The sequence below is a fragment of the Rhinolophus ferrumequinum genome, chromosome 24 (genome assembly GCF_004115265.2).
Source record: "Rhinolophus ferrumequinum isolate MPI-CBG mRhiFer1 chromosome 24, mRhiFer1_v1.p, whole genome shotgun sequence".
Lineage (NCBI taxonomy): Eukaryota > Metazoa > Chordata > Mammalia > Chiroptera > Rhinolophidae > Rhinolophus > Rhinolophus ferrumequinum.
In genome coordinates this window covers 4,956,619-4,968,636 of record NC_046307.1, presented here as the reverse complement: position 1 = coordinate 4,968,636, position 12,018 = coordinate 4,956,619, and the positions used below count along the sequence as shown (strand labels likewise).

The 12,018-nt window shown below is 60.3% G+C and overlaps 1 protein-coding gene across 2 annotated transcripts; it reads left to right on the top strand.

Moving 5' to 3' along the window:
• Window positions 1–163: 163 nt before the first annotated feature.
• Window positions 164–11,649, top strand: N4BP3 (NEDD4 binding protein 3). 2 transcript variants are annotated; one of them, XM_033096563.1, is made up of 5 exons: window positions 164–409; window positions 5,367–5,717; window positions 5,907–6,434; window positions 6,834–7,076; window positions 7,192–11,649. In XM_033096563.1, exons 2-5 carry the CDS (start codon window positions 5,397–5,399, stop codon window positions 7,717–7,719), a joined length of 1,620 nt encoding a protein of 539 aa, XP_032952454.1. In that variant the 5' UTR covers window positions 164–409; window positions 5,367–5,396; the 3' UTR covers window positions 7,720–11,649. The 2 variants fall into 2 exon arrangements, with proteins under 2 accessions (XP_032952454.1, XP_032952453.1); XM_033096562.1 differs by having other exon boundaries at window positions 165–409; window positions 6,831–7,076.
• Window positions 11,650–12,018: the final 369 nt, after the last annotated feature.

Sequence of the window (12,018 nt, the reverse complement as noted above, 5' to 3'; positions counted from 1 at the left end):
GCGCGCCCCGGGCTGCGCGGCTCAGGTTGTAGCCGGTAGGGGGCTCGTCGGGCCGGGGCGGGGTTGCAGCCGCGAGCCCGGGCGGGGCTCAGGTTGTCTGGCGGTGGGCGGGCATTGCCCCCCGTCCCCGCCCCCCACATCCGGGGGCCCTGGCCGGGCTTTGGGCTGGCGGCGCGCGGGTGAGTCAGGCCGGGTTTTCCCTCCGCCTCTGGGGCAGGCGAGCGAGCGCTACCGAGCGCGTCCCTCCCTCGCCAATCCGGCTCTGGCGCCCGCCCGCCCGCGTTTTCCCGGCGTCTGTCGCCCGGCCGTCCCGGCTCGCAGTCTCGGCTGGACGGGTGCCGTGGAGGGAGGGTTCAAATCCGTGCGAAGGAACTGCAGCGCGCGAGGGGTGCGGAGCAGCTCCAACATGGTAAGAGGGGCGCGCCAGGGGCCGGGGCTGGACTCCGGGATTGGGGTTGGCGGCGAGGTCTCGCTTTCCCTGCGACCTTGGCTAAGCCGCAACCCCTCTCTCGGCGAGGTTCCTGTCTGAGAAGTGGGCGGGGGTGCCAGGGTGCGGTGTGCGCCCAGGTGTCCCCTGCTCCGGGCACCGAGGCGCTGGATCAGGGACCTACCCAGACGTTCCTCTGGAGGGGCTGGCGGCAGGTTCTGCTGCTTTCTGCAACCGGCTGCAAACGTGCTTTCCATGGAGCAGCGTCCTGGACCCCTGCGCCGCGGCTAGGGTGGGGCAGACGCCCTTGGCGAGGGAGCCTGACCTCGGCCTTCTCCCCCCAGCCCGATCGCTGGTGCAGACCCCTGGGAGGTGACAGGAAGGAACATCCCCTCCCGTCCCCCAGGTAGTTCGAGGACCTCCCGCAGTTCTGGAGAGTCTAGCCTCTGCCACAGCCTTCCTGGGGGAAATTCTGGGAGGATGCCTGCTTCGTGTGCCTCTCCTCCTCCCCCATGAGACCCCTCTCCCAACCGCCTCCGGGATACCCCTTTCTCCTCCAACCCTCGGTCCTGCACCCGACGGCAACTGCCTCCCTGCCGCCAGGCGCCCCAACCTGCGGATAAGGGATGCTCCCAGGTCTTGGCGGCCAGAGTACGGTCCCTGTTTGGCCACAAGTTTTGACCAGAGTAAGGGCTGGCCTGGGGCCAGGCCGAAATCAGAGCTCTAGCTGTGTCCAGAAAGAGAACTAGGATCCGTCGTCTCCCACCGGGCATCCCCCTTCTCCTAAGAACAGATTGGGGCTCTCGTTTTCATCTGGGGCTCAGCCTGGCCGTCCCTTGGGCTTGGCCACCGTGCTTTCTCCCTTTCCAGCCCGGGGAGGAAGCAGAGGCAAGAGGCCATCCTGGGCCCGGTGATCAGCCTCCTCCCAGAGCCCTCCTGGGCAGGGCTCTTCTGCCGGCTGGCTATGTGTGGGTGTGTATGTGCCAGACTGAATGAGCGCGGCCAGCCTGCTTCCACTACCGCCTCTAGAGTTAGCAGCTTCCAGGGCTCAGTGTCCCTGTGCAGCAGTGCTTCCACGGTTTCTTCCTGACCCAGGGACAGACGGAAGGGATTCAGCTGAGGGAACTGGAATCCAAACCAGCCTGGTTCCACATGCCCTTGGGAGAGGCAGGTGTGGGGGCTGGGCAGACATACGTAGACAGGAGTGTGTGAGCCTATGGAGGTGACCCCTGGGTGGGATAGCCGTGTTCAGTACAGAGGATCTTGCCCAGGGAGTTGGGATTGCTCGTCACTGTGGGGTCTTGGGTCACTTGCTTCCTCCTTCTGGCCCTCAGTTTCCCTGTCTGTAAAATGGAGTGAGGTAGCTGCTATCCTCCCTGTCCCCACAAGGCTGTGTGGAGATCAGATTATGAAATGAAAGGGCTGAGAAAAACTGTAGAATGCTGTGCAACTGTGACTATGTAGTGAGACGAAGTGTGACTCCTGCAGGGTTTAGGCACTGGGCTCTGTCCCTTCAAGTGTGGCAGCTGGGTTAGGTAGGGTATGCCAGCTTCTCCGGTCCCCTTCCTGGGACCCCTCATCCACTGCCTCCTCTTTTGGAGCTGGGACATTCCAGTGTCATTCCTCAGGGGCAGCTGCAGACACGCCCCTCAGCAAAGCTGATCCCCCAGCAGGTGGTGGGACTCTCCCCTGGGGCCTGGACTCCGCAGCGGCTGCCTGCGGATGAGGCAGGAGTGGGAGCTTCTTGTCCATGGGCTCTGGCATGTCCCACCACAGAGGAGGTGCCCTGTGGGGTCCGGGAAGGCTTCTGCACCTGGGGAACCGGTGCACTTTCTGTTGTGCAGCTGAATCTGACCTTAGGCACGTTTTCACCTCCTGGGCCTTGGTTTCCTCTTCTGAAGTGGGGGTGACACTATTCTTCCTGTGAGTGTTTTGAGGCTGTTTTAGGCTCAGCATCAGGCTGACACAACAAGGCACCCACTAATGGGCACTGGGATGCCTCCCTGATGTCCTTTCTCTGCTCCATGGCCAGGGTGGTCCCCCAACCCTGTTCTCCTGTCTCTACCAAGAGTGTTCCCTAAGAGATGACAGTCTGTGTCCAGGGCTTTCAGTCTGCTGCCTAATCTTGGGTCTGGGGGATGGGAGCAGGAGTAAAAGGGCCCTGTTGGCCCAGCAGGGGCCTGTGCAGAAGGTCCAGCCCAAACCTAGTGGGGCTGCAGGCACTTGCTGTCCCTTCCCCCTCCCCCACCAAATCCTCTCCAGCTCAGCCTGCACAGCTGTCCTGGCCTGACCAGGCCAGTCCCTGGGCTTCCAAGCAACAAGAAGGAATGTGTGTTGGGGGGAGACAGGGGAGGTGGATGGACCCCTCTAGGAAAAGGGGCTGTCCCTAGACTGAGACCTGGGCAGGGTGGAACCTCCTGAAAGCGGAGAATATAGACAGAGAAGTTCCCTAGGAGGGGTGGGGGTGAGGGCTGACGGAAAGACAAAGGGAAGGGGCTGTCTATGCCCCTTCCTCCAGCTCCATAGCTGTTTCTAATGGCTCTAGTCACTTGTGGACAGAAGCTGGTCCCTTGCCCCCCTCAGCACTTTGTCTGTCTGTCTGTCTCTCTCTCTCTCTCTCTCACACACACACACATCCTGCATCTAGCCTCAGGGCTGGGGAAGACCCTGGGTTTCTCCTGCTTGAGTATTCCTGTTATGTATACGTATCCATGAGGGTACTCAGGGCTGTGTGGATGACCTTGAGCCTGACTGTCTGCTGTTGGATATGACTGTCCGTGCTGTGTCCTCTAATGAAGGAGCCTCTGCTGCTGGTGGCATTGACTAGACTGCAGTATGTGTGCGGTGTACATGCTGTTACGGCCCATGGCTGCCTCTCCCCTGGACCTGAGACCCTTTGTAGGTCACAAGGGGGGGGTGTCGATTATTGTTCCCTGAGAAAGAGAGGATCTGCCCAGGGGAAGGTGAGACTTGTGTTTGGGATGAAGTGGGAAATTTGGCACCCCTGTCACCATCCCTGTCCCGTGCTCACACTGGGCTTATAGTTCACAAGATCTTTTTCCTCTATTGTCTCTGTGACTGTCACAGCAACCCTATGAGGAAGGTGGGCAGGCAGAGTCTTTCCCACTTCAGAGATGGGCAAACCGCAGCATGGTGAAGGGAGGTGCCCACGGAGAGATAGTGTGAGGCACGGCAGGAGACCATGTTCTCTGCTGTCCACATCCCCGACGGGAATGACAGGACTTCAGTGCATTCTCGGACACAGTGGTGTCTGCCGGGTGGGCTGGTCGTGGCTAGGGGGTGGCAGACTGGGAGGCAGATGCTTCAATTCCAACTGTTTGGGCTGTGGGTGGTATGTTGGGACCCCACTAGTCATTTGGCAGCTATGGTGCTGGCATCACAGGCATCTTCACTCTGACCAGCTCTGTGACCTTGGGCAAACCATTTCACTTTTCAGAGCCCCAGTGCCCTTACCTAAAAAACTGGACAGTATGTCACAGAGTCAATGAGACCCCTATGCAGGGCTGTGTCGCTGTGATTCCTTACTTGGATGAGTCCCCCTAACCCTGTGTAGCCTGTGACACCCCAGAGGGGTTGAGCGAGCTGGAGGCTGAGAGGAAAGGCTTGAGAAGGTTACTTTTGCTCAGTGTGAGGTTGAGGGCCACAGGGTGTGGGGGCAGGGCTGCACCCTCCTCCCTTTCATTCCTGGAGAGCTTTGTCTTCCACAATCACAAAACCTGGAAATGGTTGAGGAAGATGGAACCTCCTAACGACCATTGTTTGGGGCGGAGTGGGTGTCCCGGAAGCATATTGGGTGGGTGGTGGGGACATACAACGTTCCTGCTGGGTGTCTACCCAGGAATGGGAACAGCGGGGTCGGAGGCAGAGATGATGGCATTGGTTCATTCAGCAGGTCCTTTCTGAGCACCGGGCTTAGCACCGGGAATCCACCAGGGCACCAGGGACAAGCCCTGCCCTCCACCGTGTGGTCCCAGCACAGGTGGGAGACAGTCCGTAGCCTGCTCTCTCAGCCAGCCGCCAGCACCGTTCGTGTGTCTGGCCACCGAAGCTCAGCTGGGGCCAGCCTGCCTGGACCCTGGCTGCTGGCTGGGCCCTGTACTGTGTGCTCGTCCTGTTATTTCAGCCCATTCTCCAGGCATCCCTAATAAGAGTTGTCATGGCAATTGTCTGGATGAGGAAGCCAGACCCCACACACTGACTAGCTCCACACCGGGTCAGGATTTAGGATGCTCCCTGCCTGACGGTGGGTTCTAAAGTGGCAGCTGGTTGGGGTTCTGGCTGCCCCTTCCCTCTGCCTCCTACCCGGCCGGAGCTGAACACCTGTTCCGGAAACTATGGCCATTGTTCCTGCCATCCTTCCTCCCCTTGAGCCCTTCCTGTTTGTATCCCTCCCCTGTTACTCCACCCGTGCCAGGTGCTTCCCTTGGGGAACTGACTGCAGGAGGAGGGCTGAACTGGGTTCCCGTCCCATGGGAAGAAGGAGGAATGGAGAGTCTGAGGTCATTGGCCCTGGTTCCCTGTGCCCTCTGTCCACCTCCCAGGTTGGGTGGGAAGCCTAGCAGGAGAGTGAGCAAGGTCAGAGTCAGAGAGCCTGAGTCTTCAGCTGGTCCAGTCCTGGGAGGGACCCTATCTTGCTGCTTCAGGGCGTCCCCCGTCCATCCCCCTCTCCCCTCCCCACCCATTACACATTGGCCCAGAGCTAGAGCTCGGACACTGGGAAGGCGGCTTTGGGGCCTGTACCCCTTTTTCTTGCCAGCCTAGGAATCCTGTCCTAGAGTCTCTCCAGAACCACATCTGCCTTTCCTGGGCCTGGGCTGGGTGTGGAGCTGATACAGAACAAGCATCTGGTTTTAGGGGATCAGTAGCAAGGTGGGCCACAAACACCCATCTTCCCCTGATGGAGTCTCCCAATCTCCAGAAGCAGCTGCCTGTGCCCTGTTGAAACTTCATGGCCACAGCCCCAGGCCTTGCTGGCATTGCCATGGGCAGCGTGGGCAGCCTATTAGAACGGCAGGACTTCTCCCCTGAAGAGCTACGTGCAGCACTCACGGGGTCCCGGGGATCCCGCCAGCCTGATGGGCTCCTCCGGAAGGGCTTGGGCCAGCGTGAACTCCTCAGCTACCTGCACCTCCCCAAGAAGGATGGCAAGACCACCAAGCGGGCTGCTCGGAACGAGGCTGCCGACTATGCCACCCTCTACTACCAGGAACACCCTCGGGCCGGTGACTTCAGCAAGACTTCGCTGCCTGAGCGGGGTCGTTTCGACAAGGTACGCCTCTGCCCACACTCCTCCCTAGTGTGGGAGGGTGGGGATGGGGAGCTTTGGGCGAGCCTGAGGCTTGGTCACTGCCTCCCGGTGGCATGTGCCCATGTCTGAAAGAAGATCCTCGGGCTGCGGGAGCACCGGAGGGCAACACAGTCAACCCAGAGCCTCACACCCGCCCTTTCTTCCTGGCAGTGCCGCATTCGCCCATCGGTGTTCAAGCCCGTGGCAGGCACCGGGAAAGGCTTCCTGTCCATGCAGAGCCTGGCGGCTCACAAGGGCCAGAAGTTATGGCGCAGCAACGGCAGCCTGCACACGCTGGCCTGCCACCCGCCCCTGAGCCCAGGGCCCCGGGCCAGCCAGGCACAGGCCCGCGCCCAGCTACTGCATGCCCTCAGCCTGGATGAGGCCAGCCCTGAGCCCGAACCCAGCCTGTCTGACTCCTCTAGCGGGGGCAGCTTTGGCCGCAGTCCTGGCACCGGCCCTGGTCCCTTCAGCTCCTCCTTGGGCCACATTAATCACCTTGGGGGCTCCCTGGACCGGACCTCGCGGAACCCCAAGGAGGCTGGGCCACTGGCCATGCTGAGCTGCCTGCCTGAGCCGCCACCCCCCTACGAGTTCTCCTGCCCTACCACCGAGGAGGTGGTGGCCATGCTGCCTGACACCTGTGAGGATCTCAAGAGAGGCCTCAGTGACGAGGATGGCGCCAACCCCTTCACACAGGTGAGGGCAGCCTCTGCTATGGGGTCCGTGCTGTCCCTTGGCATTGGCGTATCAGGCAGACAGGGTCCCCGCCAGCTTACCCACATGGCTCTGAGCACAAGAGAGTAAGAAAGGAGATGACTCTGCTCCTCTCTTCCCACCCCTGTACTGGACTATCAGGTCACTCATGGTCCTTGCTAGAGTTGTGTAAGAGGGTGGGAGAAACTTCCTGGGAGGGCCATCTGTTGGGGACACTTTACCTCTGGAGGGCATCCCAGCGTAGGGTACCTGTGTGGCCAGGGGGTTGGGCCGTGGGCCCTGTGGTGCTCGGGCACAGGATACTGGCTGCAGCTGGAGTATCAGAGCGGTGGGCCAGCGCTGGGTGCACCGGCCCTATCAGGCACCTCTTTCCCTCAGCAGGTGCTGGAGGAGCGCCAGCGGCTGTGGCTGTCTGAGCTGAAGCGCCTGTACGTAGAGCGGCTACACGAGGTGGCCCAGAAGGCTGAACGCAGCGAGCGCACCCTACAGCTGCAGCTATTCATGGCTCAGCAGGAGCAGCGGCGCCTGCGCAAGGAGCTGCGGGCACAGCAGGGCCTGGCCCCTGAGCCTCGGCACCCAGAGGCCGAGCCCACCACGCGGCCAGAGGAGGAAGCCCGATGGGAGGTGAGAGGCCAGGCCCTCAGGCACTCTCCCATCCCCATTGCTGTAGTCCCATTCTCTGTCCGCCCCCCCTTACCCGGCTTTGCTTGGCTCTTGCTCATCCTGTGCCCCGCTCCAGGTATGCCAGAAGACAGCGGAGATTAGCCTCCTGAAGCAGCAGCTGCGGGAGGCCCAGGCCGAGCTGGCTCAGAAGCTGGCTGAGATCTTCAACTTGAAGACACAGCTTCGGGGCAGCCGGGCACATGCCCAGGCCCAGGATGCAGAGCTGGCCCGGCTACGCGAGGCCGTGCGCAGCCTGCAGGAGCAGGCCCCTCGGGAGGAAGCCCCGGGCAGTTGTGAGACTGATGACTGCAAGAGCAGGGGGCTGCTGGGGGAGGCAGGGGGCGGTGAGGCCGGAGATGGCGCCCAGCAGCTGCGGGCCGAGCTGCTGCAGGAGCGGCTCCGGGGCCAGGAGCAGGCGCTACGCTTTGAGCAGGAGCGGCGGACGTGGCAGGAGGAGAAAGAGCGTGTGCTGCGCTACCAGCGGGAGATCCAGGGGGGCTATATGGATATGTACCGCCGCAACCAGGCGCTGGAACAGGAGCTGCAGGCGCTGCGGGAGCCCCCGACGCCCTGGAGTCCTCGGCTTGAGTCCTCCAAGATCTGAGGCCAGTGGAGCGAGCTGACAGCAGCAGCAGCACTGTCAGAAGATGGCTTGGGCAAGCCCGCCCCGAGATGCTGGCTCCTTCCTGACATTGGTCTGGGGCAGAATCTGCTGAGGCCAGCCAGGGATGGGGTGGCCCGCCGAGAGGAGGGATCCAGTAGCGCTGTGGGCTGCACAGAATGCCTGCAGCAGGTGTCAACACCAAGCCCTCCTGGCTGAGGGGCACCCCGGAAGGGCCCAGCACTGCTCCTGGAGTAGGTTTGGCCCAGGAAAGGAAGCTGGGGGGTGAGGAGCCCAAGAAGCAGATGGGCATGAGGGATGGAGGCCGGGACGGGAACATTGGCCTCCCCCAGAATAAAACCACATTTTCTATGAGGAGGCCCTGGGTGATAACATTGGGTCCATCCCTGGAGTGTAGAGGGCAGGGTTGAGGATGGTCGGGGTTGGGCTGTGGACGTGGGCTGCAGCTCCTCCCAAGGTCGTGGTCAGTGGGAGGATGTGCCCTGTGCCTTGTGCACAGCTGCTGGGTACGTGTGTTGGTGAGTGGAGGAATATTCCTGCCCCAGCACCACATGGTTCCTTAGCTGCCGTGTGGGCTGAAATTCCTTTCTTCAACACCAGTGGGATTTTTTAGAAGGAACAATGTCAGGGAACCCAGTAAAACAAAAGGGCAAGTCACCCAAGGCATTGCTAGAACATGAAACATTCTCTCGGTGCAAAGTCCGAGCCCCAGTGCCCAGGGCCCTGCTAGATTTAGGGCTGTCCTAGGACAGCTTCTGCTGGAGCCCCCAAAGGCTCTGGTAGGGCCCTGCCCTCCCAGAACCCACCACCCATCTTCCTGTCTGGTGCTGGTAAACTCCTCCCTTTAGGGGTGGGGTCCCTGGGAAGGTACAGGAGACAGGCAGAGAAAGCTCGTGGGTCACTGGACAAAGGGCCTTTGCCACAGTACGGAATGTGTACATTTCCCCATAGGCATGGAAGGCCATGGGGTTTTTTTATTTTTTTTAACTTTTATTTATTTAAGTGTGTTTTTCCAGGACCCATCAGCTCCAAGTCAAGTAGTTGTTTCAATCTAGTTGTGGAGGGCGCAGCTCACAGCGGCCCATGTGGGGATCGAACTGGCAACCTTATTGTTAAGAGCACCGCGCTCTAATCAGCTGAGCTAACTGGCCGCCCCTCCATGGGGTATTTTGAAGCAGAGATGAGAGTTGAACTGATTTGTATTCTGGAACATTGTCCTGGGAAGCAGCCCCTTACCTCCCATCCCTGCCTCTCAGACATCTGGCTTCCCCTCTGGACCTTTTCCTCCCTCCTGGGTGGATGGCCTGGAGCACAGACCCAATCTGGCTGTGCAGGTGGCGTCTCCCCACTCCTTGTGGCGTTCTTACGCATGAATCCCTGTGATGTTGCCATGTACTGAGCGCTTCCCTTCTGCCAGGCACTGTTAGGCCATCAGGGCATGGGGGCTTAGGGTTGAATTGGATATGCTTCCTGCCCCCGGGGAGGTAGCACACAGACCTCTCCCCTCCTGGTGCCTGCCCTGGTGGGGCAGGTGCAACCTCCGAGGTGCTCTCAGCAAATTCCCAGTGTGTGCCCTGTGGCCATGCCCCCGCCCTCCTGGCCATGCCTGGCAGCCCCTCAGGCCCCAGCAGGTGGGTCCTGCGCAGGGGTGTGCATGGAGCTGTGGAGTGAGCCGGTGTGCCCTGCCTTTTCAGGGTGGAGAGCGATGTGTGAGTTGACTGCCAAGGGTAGCTGTGTTTGTGGCCCTGTGACTGGCAGGTATGTGTAGAGAGGGGCTGTGGGTGGTAGGTGTGTCCAAGGGGGTGTGTTTGGGGCTCCTGGGTTGGAGGCCAGCAGGGCTGCTTCCTGCCGCTCCCTCTGCCCCATTTCTACTCCCCTGCTCCAGCCCTTTTAGCTTTGGCCAGGCTTGGGTGAAATCTGGACTAGTCAGTCAGATCCCTGGGCTTTGCTGAGATCCTTCTAGGCCCACCCCTCTGCCTGGGGAGGGAAAGGAGGAGCTCCTGTGTTAGGCAGGAGTATCCATTTCACAGACCCCTTCAAACCAAGTTCTCTGGGCCAGTGGCCCTCCAAAGGGGCCCCCACAGCTGGGTGTTGGCCTGAAGCCAGGACCACTCCCTCCCCAAGGCCTGGAACTAGTCAGGCTGGGTGCCCACATGCCCCGCAGTGGCTGGGGTCTACTTTTATGTGTACCAGCTCTGCAGAACGGCTCCTCACCCAGCAATTAAGAGAGCTGGGCCGGCCAGTACAGCCAGCGGGGTGTGGGTGGGCGGTACCAAAACTTGGCAGCTCTGCCAGAAACCAAGGCCCTGCCCAGATGTGTGTGTGTGGGATGGGGGGGGGGGGGGGACACGACTCTGGAGGGCCAAGCTGGGCGTCTCAGGGAACCGGATCCTTGTTAGCTTGTTCCTGCCGGGCAAACCAGTTCCTGGTCCCCAAGCCGGCTTGGTGGCTCTGGGGCCAGCAGATTACAGGTGCCACTGTAGTGGCTCCTGCTTTAGGGAAGCCCCTTCGTCCCATCCCTGGCAGGCCCCATCCCCAGGAGACTAGGCCCAGGCAGCCAGTTCATTCCAGAACGGTGGTAACCCCCCACACTGGGCCCCCTGCCCCTGGTCCCTCCTGTTCTTAGGTCAGATAGTGTCATGCCTTCCAGCTGCTCCCTGGGCCCCTCAGTCTATCACTTGAGGCCTCTGAGTCACACGGATAGTAGTGCTCGCTCCTTCCGACCACAGCAGGGCTCTCACGGAAGCCTTGTCTGAACTCATGGACGGTAATCCTCTTCCCTGTGCCCACAGCCCCCCGTATGCCTCTCTGCCAACTCTCCTCGTGTTGCTGGAACCACCCTTTCACTTCTCTCCACTGGGTTGTGGGCCTTGCCTGGGAGAGCTATGTTTTGTTTTCATCCCCAGAGCCACTCTGGCTCCAGCCCCAGAAGGCACTGGGGGGGCTTTAGAGTCAAGAGGGACCAGAACCCTCCCCTGACTGGCATGGGTTTGAGCTGGGGTTTGGGTGAGGTAGGTGGGGAGGGCTCCTATTCTGAGTGTTCATTGACCCACGAGTACCTGGTGGGAACCAGGTCTGTCAAGCACCAGGGTTCCTGAGCCAGGCACCCACTGTTCACTGCACAATGACGTGTTGCTGCCTCCCTCAGGACCTGGTCTGGTTCCCAGCTGAGGTGGCCATGACCTCCGCCCTCTTGGCCATTTTCTGTGGGTGAGGGATGGACAACACACACATGTCCGTGTAGTCACCGGGCCAGGCAGGAGAAAGGAGAGGACAGGAGAATCTAGAGAGTGCAAACATGGTGATCGAATCAGCAGAGCATGGAGAAGACAGAGGGAGCCTGTTGGTGCGTGAGAGTAACTTTCTCTGAGACTGGGGGGCAGGGGCTGTAGGTATTAGTGGGCCTTTCTCCAAAAAGAGTGCAGGCCCCACAGTGACAATGCAGATTGCATAACCTCCCCCCCGAATGGGTGGGGACTTGGCCCTCTATTGGATTCAGAAAAGAAAAAGAATGTGAAAGTGAAATATGTCACGTGCTGTGAGGTGTGAGTGCCGTGGGAGTTCAGAGGAGAGCTGGATCATTTATCACTCCAGGTCATGGGGTGGGGATGACAAAGTTTGACCAAACTTTGGTGGCTCTTCTGAGCTCTCTTTAGACTAGGCCCGACCTTGGAAGGTCTCCTTTCTTGTACAGTCCAGTTCTAGCAAGAATTCTAAGTTAGTTAAACCAGAACCCCCATCCTTTATATTGGGTCACCCTCCAGCATCCCCCAGGTGATGTCAAATCACTGGCCTGCCTCAGTGAGAATCCTGTGAGGACCATTTAGCTAAGACTTCCCTCTCCCCTGAAGTTTTCTTTCTTTTTTCCCCCCTTCCTCCGCTTCCCCCCGCCCCCCTCTAGTTTAAGCCATTGTTTCTCAGTCTAGTTGTGTAGGACACAACTCCCTGGCCCATGCTGGTATTATGAACCTTGCGCTCCTGCCAGCTGAGGCAGTCAGTGGGCCACTCAGGGCAGCTCTGGCCACCAGCCGCTCATGGCAGCACATGGTAGTCCACAGCAGCACACAGCAGCACACAGGAGCTCACTATGGTTGCCAGCCACTCACGCTGGCTGCCGGCCACTCATGCTGGCCACCGGCCGCTCATGGTGGCACACAGTAGACCGCAGCAGCACTCAGCAATCCAGGGCAGCTCCTGCCAACCTCTGGCTGCTCGCTGCAGCCCAGCTCCAGGGAGAGCTGTTGTTCACAATCTTAGCTGTAGAGGGCGCAGCTCACTGGC

Bases quoted from the DNA above. Each gene is read 5' to 3' on its own strand.
- N4BP3 (XM_033096562.1), top strand. From the start codon at position 5,397: ATGGCCACAGCCCCAGGCCTTGCTGGCATTGCCATGGGCAGCGTGGGC. The intron at 6,435-6,830 runs GTGAGGGCAGCC...TCTTTCCCTCAG, and splicing joins GCGCCAACCCCTTCACACAG to CAGGTGCTGGAGGAGCGCCA. The intron at 7,077-7,191 runs GTGAGAGGCCAG...GCCCCGCTCCAG, and splicing joins AGGAGGAAGCCCGATGGGAG to GTATGCCAGAAGACAGCGGA.